At 37.9% G+C, this 14,807-nt stretch overlaps 1 protein-coding gene across 2 annotated transcripts in view; it reads right to left on the bottom strand.

The window, feature by feature from the left end:
* Positions 1-655: 655 nt before the first annotated feature.
* LOC148311695 (uncharacterized) overlaps positions 656-14,807 on the bottom strand; it is a 47,125-nt gene continuing 32,973 nt past the window's right edge. For both annotated transcript variants that reach the window (XM_088256184.1, XM_088256183.1), the window contains exons 17-23: positions 9,763-9,955; positions 7,280-7,434; positions 6,516-6,701; positions 5,586-5,708; positions 4,816-4,992; positions 3,655-3,824; positions 656-3,076 (exon numbers count right to left, since the gene is read on the bottom strand). In XM_088256184.1, the coding sequence (XP_088112310.1) occupies positions 2,947-3,076; positions 3,655-3,824; positions 4,816-4,992; positions 5,586-5,708; positions 6,516-6,701; positions 7,280-7,434; positions 9,763-9,955 (1,134 nt within the window). In that variant the 3' untranslated portion in view covers positions 656-2,946. The remainder of the gene's footprint in view (positions 3,077-3,654; positions 3,825-4,815; positions 4,993-5,585; positions 5,709-6,515; positions 6,702-7,279; positions 7,435-9,762; positions 9,956-14,807) is intronic.

Raw genomic sequence — 14,807 nt, forward strand, 5'->3', positions numbered from 1 at the left:
CTCTTCCACGTTCATGCATCTCCTCATACATACCCGCCGATTGTTACGACTCCTAACCTGACCACTTTCAAGTATTTGGCATACCTGATCGCGCCAAGTTTTTCTCGGTCTTCCTCTGCTTCTTTTCCCGCTAACATTCGCCTCATAAATTTGTTTTACCGTTCTTTCCTCACTCATTCGCTCTACATGTCCAAACCATCTCAACACACCTTTCTTAATTTTATGGATAGTGCTTATCTCAGCCTTGCATTCCTTCCTTATTTCACTATTCGCACATCTATCATACATCGTTTTGTCGCACATTATTCCGGGAGATCGCATTTCGACTGCATTCAGTCTACTTTCATCCTTCGTTTGCCAACTCCATGTTTGACTTCCATACGTTAGAGTTGGAACCAGGACTTCGTTGTGCACTGCCAGTTTAGCTTCCGCTGATAGGTTTTTATTTGCTATAAATATCGAAATGTATTCCTTGAATTTTCAATTTAAAAAGTGCTTATACGATAAAACAGTATGCGACAAACAGTTTGTGTTTTAGAATACTTTTTAAATTCGAAAATGTTAATATGTATTTCCTTGGGAGGTAAGCCCCCATATTGTGTATTTAGTTTATAGTGTGTAAAAATAAAAACATAATTAAAGAAAATGTATTTATTCCAATTAAATTAAATTAACAATATCCAAGTCAACATTTTACAAAGTAATATATAATTGGTAAATTTAATTATTTAACACATCGCTCACTCCTTTCAAGAACGTCATAAATCAAAAATTGTCAATTTTCAGTTGTGCATGTTTTCAGAATGCCCAGAAAATGTACTGTATCCCAGCAAAAGCGGCATATTTCTAACTTAATATTTACCCGCTACAGGGCAGAAAGTGTTGTTTTTGCATTTTGAAGAAAAGGTATTGTTTAATCATTTTTTTTAAATATACTAAATATTTTTCAAATGGATAAAAAACATTCAGGTTTTACCTAAAAAGATCTGTTGCACAATAAAAAGTTCAATAAGTGGCTTGATATTTATTTTTAATACATTGTATTATATTTTTAAACTTTAAAAACGTTCTCCTGAAAAATCAAGTTTTTTGATTTATGACTTTCTTGAAAGGAGTGAGGGACATGTCGTATCCATTGGTCTGGTTTGGGATGAGAATCTGTCATAATCATGAGTTGCGAGATTATGATATTAAAAAGTTTCGATATTGTGATATTCATAACTTGTGAGGTTGTGATATTCACAAATGGCAGTATTGTCATCCACAAGCTGCGAGATTATGACATTCACAAGTTGCGGTATTGTGATATTCATAGCTTGTGAGGTGTGATATTCACGAATGGCAGTATTGTCATCCACAAGCTGCGAGATTATGACATTCACAAGTTGCGATATTGTGATATTCATAACTTGTGAGATTGTGATATTCACGAATGGCAGTATTGTCATCCACAAGCTGCGAGATTATGACATTCACGAGATGTGAGATTATGGTAATAACCTAAAACTACACCATTATATAAGTGAATGTGTTTTATTTAAAATTATTCATGTAACGGCTACCATTTTTAAATTTAAAAACTATCATTACACAAGCTACATACATTATACACTTTTTTAAAAAAATCATTAAAAAAAATAGAACATAATCAAATCATAAAAGCTGGCTAATCACAAAATTCAACGATTTCAACTCGTATAACTTAGTAAATGCATTTAAACTCGGGCTGCTTAAATACCAATTTGATAACGATATTTTCAACTCGGTGCTATTTTTAACTCGGAATTCGTAATTACCAGTTTCATAACATGGCATTTTAATTTATTGTTTCGGCATTAACTTTGTGGTAAGACATGTTACAAAGATTAAAGAAAACACTTCGTTTTTTACCACTTGAGTTTTATTATAGACTACATGTTTCAGAAGTTAAACTTCCATCATTCAGGTCTGTATAATAACTAAAATATGAAATATAAAATTGTTCTATAAATAATATTGTTTCAAAATTCTTCACCATTGCTTTCCATTTTTCCTTTGTTTTCAAACTCCGTCCCTTGACTAACCCCTTCCCCTTACTTTCCCCTCTCCTTATTTATAGAACAATTTTATATTTTATATTTTAGTTACTATACAGACCTGAATGATGGAAGTTTAACTTCTGAAACATGTAGTCTATAATAAAGCTCAAGTGGTAAAAAACGAAGTGTTTTCTTTAATCATGGCATTTTAAACTCGGATTGCTTAAATACCAGTTTTAAATAATGATATTTTCAACTCTGACTGATTAAATACCAGTTTAATAAAATGACATTTTCAACTCGGACTGCTAAAATGCCAGTTTAATAATATGATGTCTTCAGACTGCAAAATATCATTTTAACTCAGACTACTTAAATACCAGCTTAATATCATAATTTTTTTAACTCGGACTGCTTAAATACCAGCGTAATAACTAAATTTTTTCAACTGGCACAGCTTAAAAGTTTAATTTTTCATAGAATCTCTCAATAAATTCAAAATTCCCAATATCTATATTAAATTATAATTATTTTGTAATACGGCGTGATGTATCCACTGTGCTACCGTGCACAAGTCCTGGGTTCAATCCCCGGCTGATATACAAACAAAAATAACCTTAGAGACTAGACTGCAAGTGGTTTGCCATAATTTAAAAACAGGACGATTCCGCAACAATCAAACGCAGTGCCCTATGCACTAGTGCATAAAAATGAGAAGAAAAAAAATTGTGCCAGCTTTTATTGACATATATTTTTTTACAAATCCGTGCTGGGATCAAAACTAGAATTATCCGCTAATTTTTCGTAATTCATGTGATGAAATTTATATAAACTCGCGATATTATTCAAACGCAAGTCATGAAAAGACGGTGATTGGTTCCGAAGCGGCCGACTGATTGTCCGAGAGTCGGCTGTGCCGTGCCGGCGGTTACTTGTTGGACCGGCGGGACGGCTCCGTGGCTGTGGGCGGCGGCGGGGGGCCCCGCTTCTCCAGCTCTTCCAGGTAGGACGTCAGCGCCAGGGTCCTCTCCTCGGCTATGTGCTCCAGGATTATGTACCTGGAAGAATGGACGGGTTGTCCGGTCAATTTGACACCAAATCAAATATAATATATTGTTATTCGATTTCAGTCATTGATTTTTAATTTTGTTAGTCGAATCGAGATGCTGCCGAGACTGGATCATGGGGGTGATCCAAATGCAGTTCCATTATCTGTAATTTTTCGTGGGCACTACTGTCATAATATTCAAATAACTGTATTACGTGAAAAAAAATCAGAGAACTGTATAAGTACTGTATTTAAAAAAAATCGTTGAAAAAAAACTGAATTTCGTAATAAAATTCAAGTAACTGTATTTTGTCCGCCTCCGTATTGTAATGGTCAGGACGCCCGGCTACCGTTCTGGAGGTCCCGGGTTCGATTCCCAGCGGGAGGGGTCAAATAAATGTAAGTGATTTTTTCACTATGATATTTATTCAATATTACCATGGACTGGTGCCTGAAGCGGAGGGCCAGTCACCTTTCCTTCGTGTGTTAACGATCACGATAACCATGCGTTCATACGATGCAGTGCCCTATGCACCATTGGTGTGGCGGATAAGGGTGTAAACTGTGTTTTGTAAGAAGCGCTAGTACCTGGCGTCCTGGTTGAGCAGCGCCTCGAGCTCCTGCAGGTGCGCGGGGTTGTCCCTGGTGGCGGCCAGCGAGCGGTGCGACAGCGCGCGCGTCTCCTGGAACAGCGAGCGCAGCTGCAGCCGCGCCGCCGCCGTCCGGTCCTTGAGGTAGTCGCGGAACTCGCGCTCGCACTGAAACGCGTCTCCAAGCTTACACTACATCCTTCTACACAATCGAATCGACGAAACGGCGTGCTGCTTGTCGCACACTGTTTCATCGGCGGAAAACTTTGTATTTGAAAATTCATTTCGATTTTTGACAAATTTTAATTTGAAGTGGATAAAACAGTGTGCGATAGATAAAAACTAAGACACACACTGTTCTGCCGATAAAACAGTGTGCGACAAGCAGCATTTCCTCTGTCGCACGCCCTAACCCTTACTGGTCCAATGTGGAATCTCATTCGACATGGATTTTTTCCTCTGAGGTCCCATGTCGGATGGTATTCCACATTTTTTTCATCATTAGCATTATTTATTTAAATTCCAAGCTTACATTTTTGTCACTCGTATCTATTACAACAGTATGTGGAGCAGAGGAGAAAATATTATTTTCCAATTGGAATGTAACTGTCTACCTAGATTTGTTTTTTTTTTTTTAATTTTAAGGGACCGGAAAGGGTTAAAGAACACTTTAAGTTTTGAAAATAAAATAACACATTTAAACACATTTGAATTTGAAGTGGATAAAGCAGTGTGATAAACGAAGACATACACTGTTCTGCCGATAAAACAGCGCTCGGAAAGCAGTGTTTTCTTTGTCGTACACTGTTTTATCGACGGAACAAACCGTGTGTTTATGTTTATCTTTGTCGCACGCTGATTTATCGACGGAACAGTGTGTGGTTTATTAGTGTCGCACACTGTTTTATCGACGGAGCAGTGTGTATTTTAGTTTTATCAGTGTCACAAACTGTTTTATCGGCGGTACAGGGTGTGTTTTGGTTTATCTCTGTCGCACACTGTTTTATCGTCAGAACACTTTAAATTAAAACAAATATTAAATACATTTTCAACTTAAAGTGTTTTTCCGATAAAACAGTGGGCGAAAAGCCAAGTTTTCTTTATCGCACACTGTATTATCATCGACCGCATATTTTAAATAACAGAATACATTTGGCACCTTCTCGGAGGAGGCGGAGAACTTGGTGAGGCGCGGGTCCTCCTTGAGCAGCTTGCGCACGTCGCGCCAGGCGGCCGTGAGCGGCACGCGCGCCGCGCCCAGCTCGTCCAGCATCTCGCGGAACTTGTCGCGCCGCTTGGCGCCCAGCGAGCCCGTGTGCGTCGTGAACAGGCGCTCCTGTATCAATAATAATAATAATCTAGCTGATTGAAATTATGACCGTTTTAAAATGGTGAAATTTAATAGAAAAAAGCAACAAACACATGGCTAGCATAAGTAGCAATAAAAAATGTATGATTTATAAAAAAAAGTCAAAAATCAAAATGCAAGAAAAATTGCAAAGACCAACAAAATAAATTATAAATAGAATTTATTTTTTAAAATTAAATGCAAAAACAAGTTTTGATTTTTTTTTTAAAATAAAAATTGTACTTTGAAATTAGAAAAAATGACCAATGGGAAAAATGAGCCTTGATTTTTTTTTTTAAATAGCAAAAATCAAAATACAATATTTTCACAAAATTTATGAAAAATGAAAAATTAGTAAAAAAAATATTTTTACCTTTTCTGTTAGTACAAGAAAGGAGATTTTTTACCAATTAAATAATTCTAAATAGCAATATGACATTTGGTTTGGGCAGGGTTTAGGGTGGTTTGGGCAGGGTTGGGTTGGTCTGGGCAGGGTTTAGGGTGGTTTGGGCAGGGTTGGGTCGGTTTGGGCAGGGTTGGGTTGGTCTGGGCAGGGTTGGGTCGGGTCGGGCGCCACTGACCTTGTCCTCCTTGGAGAGCAGATCAGCTAGAGGCCAGCGGTGGTCCTTTTTGAGCTGCTTCTTGGCCTCCCTCCAGGTGAGCTCCGGGTTGCGCACCAGGTCCGCCAGCAGCGCGTTGAAGTGCTGCATCAGGTTAAACGTTCATAATGTTGGTCCTTTTCAGGACTAGTAATGTCAGTGCTGCATAAATGGCCCTTTTTGGGGCTCAGTTGAATAAGAATGGTCCTTTTCTGGGCTCAATTGAATAGCAATGCTGCATAAATGACCCTTATATGGGCTCAAATAAGCAACTGTATAAAAACACTGCATAAAAGGTCCTTAATTAGGGTTCAATTCAATAAGAATTATGCATAAATGACCATTATCAGGGCAAAATTGTATATTAAAATTGCGTACACACTCCTTATCGGGACTCAATTGGAAAGGAATTTTGCGTAAATGGCCATTATCAGGGCTCAATTGGATATAAATATTGCATAAACAGTCCTTATCGAGATTCAATTGGGAAAGAATTTTGCGCAAATGACCATTATCAGGGCACATTAAAATATAAATATTGAATAAACAATCCTTATCAGGACTCAATTGGAAAGGAATTTTACATAAATTACAATCATCAGAGCACAATTGGATCTTAACAGTCCTTATTGAGACTCTTTAAAAAAAAAGAATTTTACATAAACAGTCCTTATTGGGACTCACTTGGATAGGAATTTTGCATAAATGGCCATTATCAGGGCTCAACTCGATATAAACATTCCATAAAAGATCCTTATTGGGGCTTGATTGGATAGGAATTTTACACAAATGGCCATTGTCAGGGCTTATTGGATAGGAATATTGCATAAATGACCCTTATGTGGCCTCTACATCGGCCGGAATGAGGACCACTTAGAACGGGAGAGCATGACAATAAGAGAGTTCCGTCACCTGCACGGCCTCGTCCCGCTTGTGGAACTCTCGCTCCTTGTCGCGGTCGCGCAGCGAGGTGGCGAGCGCACGCTGCACCTCGCGCTCGCGCTCCTTGATGGAGGCCTCCGCGCGCGCCGCCTTGTCCCTGGCCGCCTTGTCCTTGGCGGCCGCGTCCGAGTCCGCCGAGTCGGCCGGCTCCTCCGCCTGCGGACACACCGCCCCCCGGGGGCTATCGTTACAACGCTTCGCCTGTACCTCACCACAATGCAAGCATTCAGCCGTTTTAGTGAGAAATCACCTCAAGGGCGCTTCGCAATTTACAGTATGGATAAGCGATCCCAAAAAAGTGATCAAAATTCGTAAGTAAGTTGACACTGTTAGGATCAAGTATCAACAAGTTAGTACCGTTATTTTTTTTTATATATATAAATCTATATATATATATGTATATATATATATATATATATATATATATATATATATATATATATATATATATATATATATATATATATATATATATATATATATATATATATATATATATATATATGCTCAAAGTATTAACAAGCTGGCACTGTTATTTTCCTATCAATTATCAAAGTATCAACAAGCTAGTATTATTATGTATATATTATCAAAGTATCAATAAATGAATACTGCTACTCGATCGATGTACCAACAGCTAGTACTGTTACTTATTTACCCACGATCAAAGTACCAACAAGCTAGCACCCGATCAGATCACACACACATAACAGAGAGCGTTCCGATGGACTCACGTCGCTGGCCTTGCCCTCCTTGCGGTCGCTGCTCTTGCTGGCCTTGCGAGCGCCGCCCTCCCGCTCCTCCCGCTCCTCGCGGTCGCGCTCCCTCTCGCGGTCGCGGCCCCGCTCCTTGTCCTTCTTCTCCTTCTTGCCGCTCTTGCCCTCTCGATCTGCGGGCAGACCAAACACCCAATGAGAGCATTCACTCGGTACTGATACAAAACTAAGTTATATATATTGTAAGTATAATAATAATAATAATGAAACCCTTATCCGCACCCCAATGGTGCATAGGGCACTGCGTCATATAAACGCAGTGTTATCTTGATCGTTTACACATATGAAGGAAAGGTGATCAGCCCTCCGCTTCAGGTACCAGTCCAGGGTAATATTGAATAAATATGACTAAATTACTAATATTTATTTTACCCCCCTTGGGAATCGAACCCGGGACCTCCAGAACGGTAGCCGAGCGTGCTGACCATTACACTACGGAGGCGGACGATAGTGTAAGTATACTGGCAAAAAACGTAAACTCTAAAATCCCCGTTTGAATAATCCCATAACAAAAAGGCTTCTTCATCTCTCTAATAGATCGGCTGTCCAAACTTAAAACACGGTAAGGAATTTTTTATTGGTAGTACGTTTTTTTTGCATTTTTGGATTAAGTAGAATCTACTTTGGTAGGTGTACCTTGAGTAGAAAAAGTTTGAGGAACACTGGTATAGAGGTCCTGCTGTATACATTGAAAGCTGTCCCACTGCATACCCAGACCTGATACAGAAGCATCTAGGCTTCCTGACAGATCTGCTCTTGCTAAGCAATTTTTTTTTTTTGAACTAAGTTGCGAAATTTATTGAAAATGTGAAACAACATAAAATTGTATCCCGATTTTACTGTGAATTTACATTTAAAAGCTTTCAATATACCTGTCACTACCAATCTAAATAATACAAGGCTGTAAGTCCATCACCAAATTTTCTAGAAGTACCCCGGTGTAGGCAGTGAAAGGGATTAGTGTTTAGTTCAATTAGTCAGCTAGATCCGATCACGACTCGACGTTGGCCGGTACACAGATGCCCACAACCCCGACCAGCACAGCAGACAGACACGGAACAGTACAAAAACATTTACAGAAAATGGTCAGTCATCGTATTTCCACTCAACCATTATTCATCGACACTATTTCGGATCCCTGCTGTATACATAAAGCACTTGACTCTCTTATTACTTCCAGCCTCGCACACAGACGGTACTTAATCATAAGTTAGTCAAGTGTAATGATAAGTTGAGCACATAGATATAATAATAATAATAAAACCCTTATCCGCACCCCAATGGTGCATAGGGCACTGCGTCATATAAACGCAGTGTTATCTTGATCGTTTACACATGAAGGAAAGGTGATCAGCCCTCCGCTTCAGGTACCAGTCCAGGGTAATATTGAATAAATATGACAGTGAAAAAATCACTTATATTTATTTTACCCCCCTTGGGAATCGAACCCGGGACCTCCAGAATGGTAGCCGAACGTGCTGACCATTACACTACGGAGGCGGACAGATATAAGAACACATAAGTAAATTCACTACCTGAGTAAAATCAAGAATTGAAATCATACACCTAAGTAACTTCACTGCCGACTTAGAATCTTTGAAATGTATAAACTCATGCCTCTAGCGAGATAGCGAATGTTTTCGCCTAGAATTTTCACTCATGAATTACATAAAATTATAGTAACTTCAACCTTTTAACCGCGTTAACTTTGTTCCTGAGAGACGCCCGTGCGCGGCGGTATTTTTCCTTTTTTTAAATGATTACTTTTATCATGTATTTAGTTAAGAAACGATTTATTTTCCTAAACAAAAACGTTCAATGGGATTCATTGTGCCTTTTTGGTACTCTATAATACACTCGTGTCACATTATTCTTGAAATATATCGTAATATAAACAAATAAGATCGTAACATAAATAAATCAAAGCACGCACCGTGTGTCACTCTTACCCACTGGCGATGCGTGGCGTCGAGAGTGAGACAGATATAGGGCACGATTATGGCGCTGGCAATTATCGACCTCAAGAAAAATCAGAAATCTGTTCTTTTATTTATCCTTGTGATGTTACAAATTGTTAGTCAGATATTTCAACAGATGTCATAAGGCCAAGGATCGACGTATTATTTTATCCAAAGTTCCACACCATGAAAAAATCCCTCCAAGTTGAACTGAGGTTGGAAACTTGGAGCAAAGTAAAAACACATACGCTTATGTCAGCCGCGTATGGGGCATGTTTTGTGAAAACACATACGGTTATGCGAGCCGCGTGGATCCGGTTAAACATAAAGAGTAAATCCACTCACGAGTAGGCACAGGCTATGAAACTTATAAAGTTGAAGCCTGAGTAGGGACATGATAAACGGCGTTGCATAAGCCGTAGCTATTTTTCAGAGTCACTTGGACGTTAGGTAATTAAAAAAAAAAACTCTCTTATTACTAACCCTTGTCTTTCTCCTTGCGCCGTTCCTCCTTCAGCATCTTGACATAGTCCCGGAAGTAGTCCTCCCGCACGCTGGAGCCGTCGACCGCCTTGTAGCGCGCGTCCGCCTCCAGCTTCTTCTTGACGTCGGACCAGTGCGAGTGGCGGTCCACCTCCTTGGTCTCGCGCAGCAGAGCGAGGAAGTCCTTCTTGACCTGCGCGCCGCCATTCCCGAGCCAAGAGGGATTCCCGGGCAGAGACGGATTCCCGGGCCGAGAGGACCGCCCAAACGGGAAAAGAAGGGGAGAACCAAATTAGCAAAGGCGTCGCGGATGTGCGGTGGGGATGAGGGCTCCAAATACAATATTTCATCTGGGACTCTATATTTCCAAAGTCGACGATATAGCCTTTTGTTTGATGTAAACGTTTGACGCAGACGACTTTTATAAAAGACTTTAAGCTATTCTAACCTGTTGACCGGGCGGGAAGCATAAATACGTCCAACGCAAACGAGTACAAGTAGGACATATGAATACGTCGTTCAAATATATGTTTATTATATTATATGTCCGCCTCCGTAGTGTAATGGTCAGCACGCTCGGCTACCGTTCTGGAGGTCCCGGGTTCGATTCCCAAGGGGGGTAAAATAAAATATAAGTGGTTTTTTCACTGTAATATTTATTCAATATTACCATGGACTGGTACCTGAAGCGGAGGGCTGATCACCTTTCCTTCATATGTAAACGATCAAGATAACACTGCGTTTATATGAAGCAGTGCCCTATGCACCATTGGGGTGCAGATAAGGGTTTTATTATTATATATATGGACGTATATTTATCGAACAACAAGGGTATTAGTCATCCATACATGTCTCCGCATGAATTTAAGACACGGAGTGAAACAGTATTCGCGCCCGTTACAAGTTGCATAATTGGACACCGGACCGCCCGGTAAACAGGTTAAAGGAATCACAGATGACTTGTAGACGAGTCTTTAAGAATTCTCAAAGGAAACACGGATAGCTCATATCGCTCATTCCTTTCAACAACGTCATATATCAAAAATCGTCAATTTTCAGTTACGCATTTTTTCAGAATGCCCAGAAAATGTGCTGTATCCCAGCAAAAGCGGCATATTTTTAACTTAACATTTACCCGCTACAGGGCATAAATTCTTGTTTTTGCATTTTGAAGAAAAGGTTTTTTTCGATTATTTTTTTAAACATACTAAATATTTTTCAAATGGAGAAAAAACATTCAGGTTTTACTTAAAAAGATGTGTTGCACAGTAAAAAGTTCGATAAGTGGCTTTATGTTTATTTTTAATACATTTCATTATATTCTTAAACTCTAAAAACGATCTGAAAAATCAAGTTTTTTGATATATGACGTTGTTGAAAGGAGTAAGCGATATGTGAGTCTTTAGGATATCTCAAAGGAAGCACGATTGACTCGTATATGAGATAATAGTACAAAAAAAAACATGGATGACTCTTATACAAGTCTATAAGAATTCTTGAAGGAAACACGGATCACTCGTATACAAATCTTTAAGAATTCTTAAAGGAAACACAGATAGCTCGTATAAGAGTCTTTAGGATATCTTAGAGGAAACACGGATGACTCGTATAAGAGTCTTTAAGACTTCTTAAAGGCAACACAAATGTCTCGTATCTCACTCTGAACGTAAGAAAGATGGACCAGAGCAATACTGCTTTAAGATTTTGCCCACAGATGCCACTGGTAGGACATTATCAACCGGAACAGAATGACATACGGAACACAGATTGGGAACCTCAAAAAAATATATTACATCTAAATGCTTGGGGTCATACAGTAATTTTCGTTTTAAAATTCCCACCAGTTTCAAATTTATGGCCATCTTTCAAAGACAATGTTCATTTTTCATTATTTTGCAGATGTGGAAAGACGCCCCCGCACAGTGGTCATTTTAAACGCAATTTATGCCCGACGCTGAAGCGCTAAGAACGTCATTTATCGCGTTTTTTAAAAGGCGAATCGTCGTCGTTTGGAAATATTATCAAAGACCGCTTCCAACGTTCCGGCACTGTGAAAAAAATTATATTAATAACGCTGAAAGATAAAGTAAAAATTAGTTTTTATTCGAAATTTTTTGTAGAGCTGAAAAAAATACCTGAAAAATTAGCAAAATTTTATTAATATACATATTTTTTTAACAGGATTTTTTCATATATTTATACTGATGTGCAAAGGCAAATAGCCGCAAGTTAAAAACAGTGGTTTTGAGATAAGCGCGTTTATAGTTAACTTAAAATGATGCTTTTTGCCAACACATGTATCAAATTAATACAATTTTGCGGCTATTTGGATAATGAATATCTCGGTAAAGGAAAGGGATATAGCAAAATCTGTGATTGTATATGATAGAGGCCGGTTATAAGAATGCTTTGAGCCGTGTTATGCCAAACAGCCGCAACTTGACTTACGGCTAGTTGCCTTTACACATTAGTATAGAGAGAGCGATTTTAAAATCAAACATGAAAAAAAAGACAATATTTGAGTCTTTAAACCTATTTTTCTTTTTTTAATAATGTAAAAATTTACATTTACATAAAAGGGTTGATTATTTTAATTGGTTGCCAGAAAAAGGACGATTTGGATTTAAAATCAGCCACTGGAAAGAGGTCAACAGGGATTTTAAAATAACCTTTGCCGCAAAAGAGGCAATATAATTTTTTTAATAACCTTTGCCGGTAAAGAATCAACATAAATTTTGAAATAACCTTTGCCGGAAAAGAGACAACATAAATTTTTAAATAACCTTTGCCGGAAAAGAGTCAACATAAATTTTGAGATAACCTTTGCCGGAAAAGAGTCAACATAAATTTTGAAATAACCTTTGCCGGAAAAGAGTCAACATAAATTTTGAAATAACCTTTGCCGGAAAAGAGTCAACATAAATTTTGAAATAACCTTTTCCGAAAAACAGTCAATACGCATTATTTTTAATAAGCCACACCCGTTTTTGAAATCGCTTTCTCTAAAATCAAACATGGAGATACCCTTCATTTATCAGTCTTATTTAAACCATAATTTATTCCTACCATGTTGAAACCCCTCACAGATGGACCAATATTATCAAGATTCAAGACGTCAGACCGAAATACCGAGATCGCTAACCGAGCTTGGTTTGAAACACAGCTCATCATACAAGTCATGCGTCCAAATGGTGACAAGGGAAATATATATTTTTTAAAGACTATTTTTTTGACATCTCATCAAAGATGAAGAAGAATATGGAAGTCTGGGTATTTACGGGGCTTACGACCGTCATAGGCTGGTTTAAGTGATCACTTTACACACGTGTAACATTCACCAATTCTACCCATTATTGACAACCACACTACTCAAATTCTTGGAAGTTCTATATATATGAACCAATTTAGAAACTTTGTTCTTGAATCACTAGAACTTCACTAGAGACATCTATTGGTGAGATGTAAAGAAGCTTTTTTATTAAGCAGATTATTTTTTAAAGACATCGCTGAGGGGTTTTAGGTATACAAAAAAAAAGTATTTTAAAGGCTAATTTTTTGATCCGTTACCGTGAAGCCTCGCATAACCTAGCCGGCCAGGGGGGGGGGGTGAATTAAAAATATATAAGTGATTTTTTCACTGTAATATTTATTCAATATTACCCCGGACTGGTGCCCGAAGCGGAGGGCTGATCGCCTTTCCTTCGTGTGTTAACGATCAAGATAACACTTTGTTTATGTACTGCAGTGCCCTATGGGCCGTTGGGGAAAATATTTATTCAATATTACCCCGGACTGGTGCCCGAAGCGGAGGGCTGATCGCCTTTCCTTCGTGTGTTAACGATCAAGATAACACTTTGTTTATGTGCTGCAGTGCCCTATGGGCCGTTGGGGAAAATATTTATTCAATATTACCCCGGACTGGTGGCCGAAGCGGAGGGCTGATCACCCTCCTTTCGTGTGTTAACGATCAAGATAACACTTTGTTTATGTGATGCAGTGCCCTATGCACCGTTGGGGAAAATATTTATTCAATATTACTCTGGACTGGTGGCCGAAGCGGAGGGCTGATCACCCTTCTTTCGTGTGTTAACGATCAAGATAACACTTTGTTTATGTGATGCAGTGCCCTATGCACCATTGGAGGGCGGATAAGGGTTTGAAGAAGTACTATTTTACAGTACCATATTTTAAGTTATTCCAGAAGGAATTATTTTTTTTTGCCATGTATTGTAATAGGAAAAAGCGTTTCATATAAGGAACTTTTCCTATAACAAACTTGCTCCTAGAACGAATTTGTTACGTTATACGAGGCATCATTGTACGTCCACAAATTGAAATATAACTTGAAATATAACAAAATGGCTATGTATCATCTTACAAAATACGTTTTTTTAATGGTTCAAGATCATCTTACAACATATGTTTTTCTATGGTTAAAATAACCTTAATATGTATGTTTTTTACGGTTTAATATCGCCTTGAAACATGTATGGTTTAAAACCTTTGAGCTACATATGTTTATTTTAAATTTGAATCATCTCGCAATATATGTTTTTCTATGCTTAAAATATCTTCAAACATATGCTTTTTAATAGTTCAATATGATATTACAACAAATGTTTTTCTATGGTCCAAGAACATCTTACAACGTATGTTTATCTATTGTTCAAGATCATCTTAAAACATATGTTTTTCTATGGTCCAAGAACATCTTACAACATATGTTTATCCATTGTTCAAGATCATCTTAAAACATATGTTTTGCATGGTTCAAGATCATCTTAAAACATATGTTTTTCTATGGAGCTTAGTAAAAAAGACATAGTTTTTTAAATACCCTAACGATAACTTATGAATAATATGTATCTAAAAATATTTTAATGGTTAAATACATTTGAAACATACGGGTAAATTAATATACCCATTTTAAATACATTTACACACAGAATATATCATTAAAAAAAATAGTCCCAATATAAAAACAGTTTATGCATCTTGCAGTGTAAGGAATGTGTTCAAATATATACATTTTGTATTCAAATTAT

This window comes from Brachycentrus maculatus, unplaced genomic scaffold, assembly GCF_059751285.1.
Source record: "Brachycentrus maculatus isolate JH-2025_06_01 unplaced genomic scaffold, ASM5975128v1 h1tg000059l, whole genome shotgun sequence".
Lineage (NCBI taxonomy): Eukaryota > Metazoa > Arthropoda > Insecta > Trichoptera > Brachycentridae > Brachycentrus > Brachycentrus maculatus.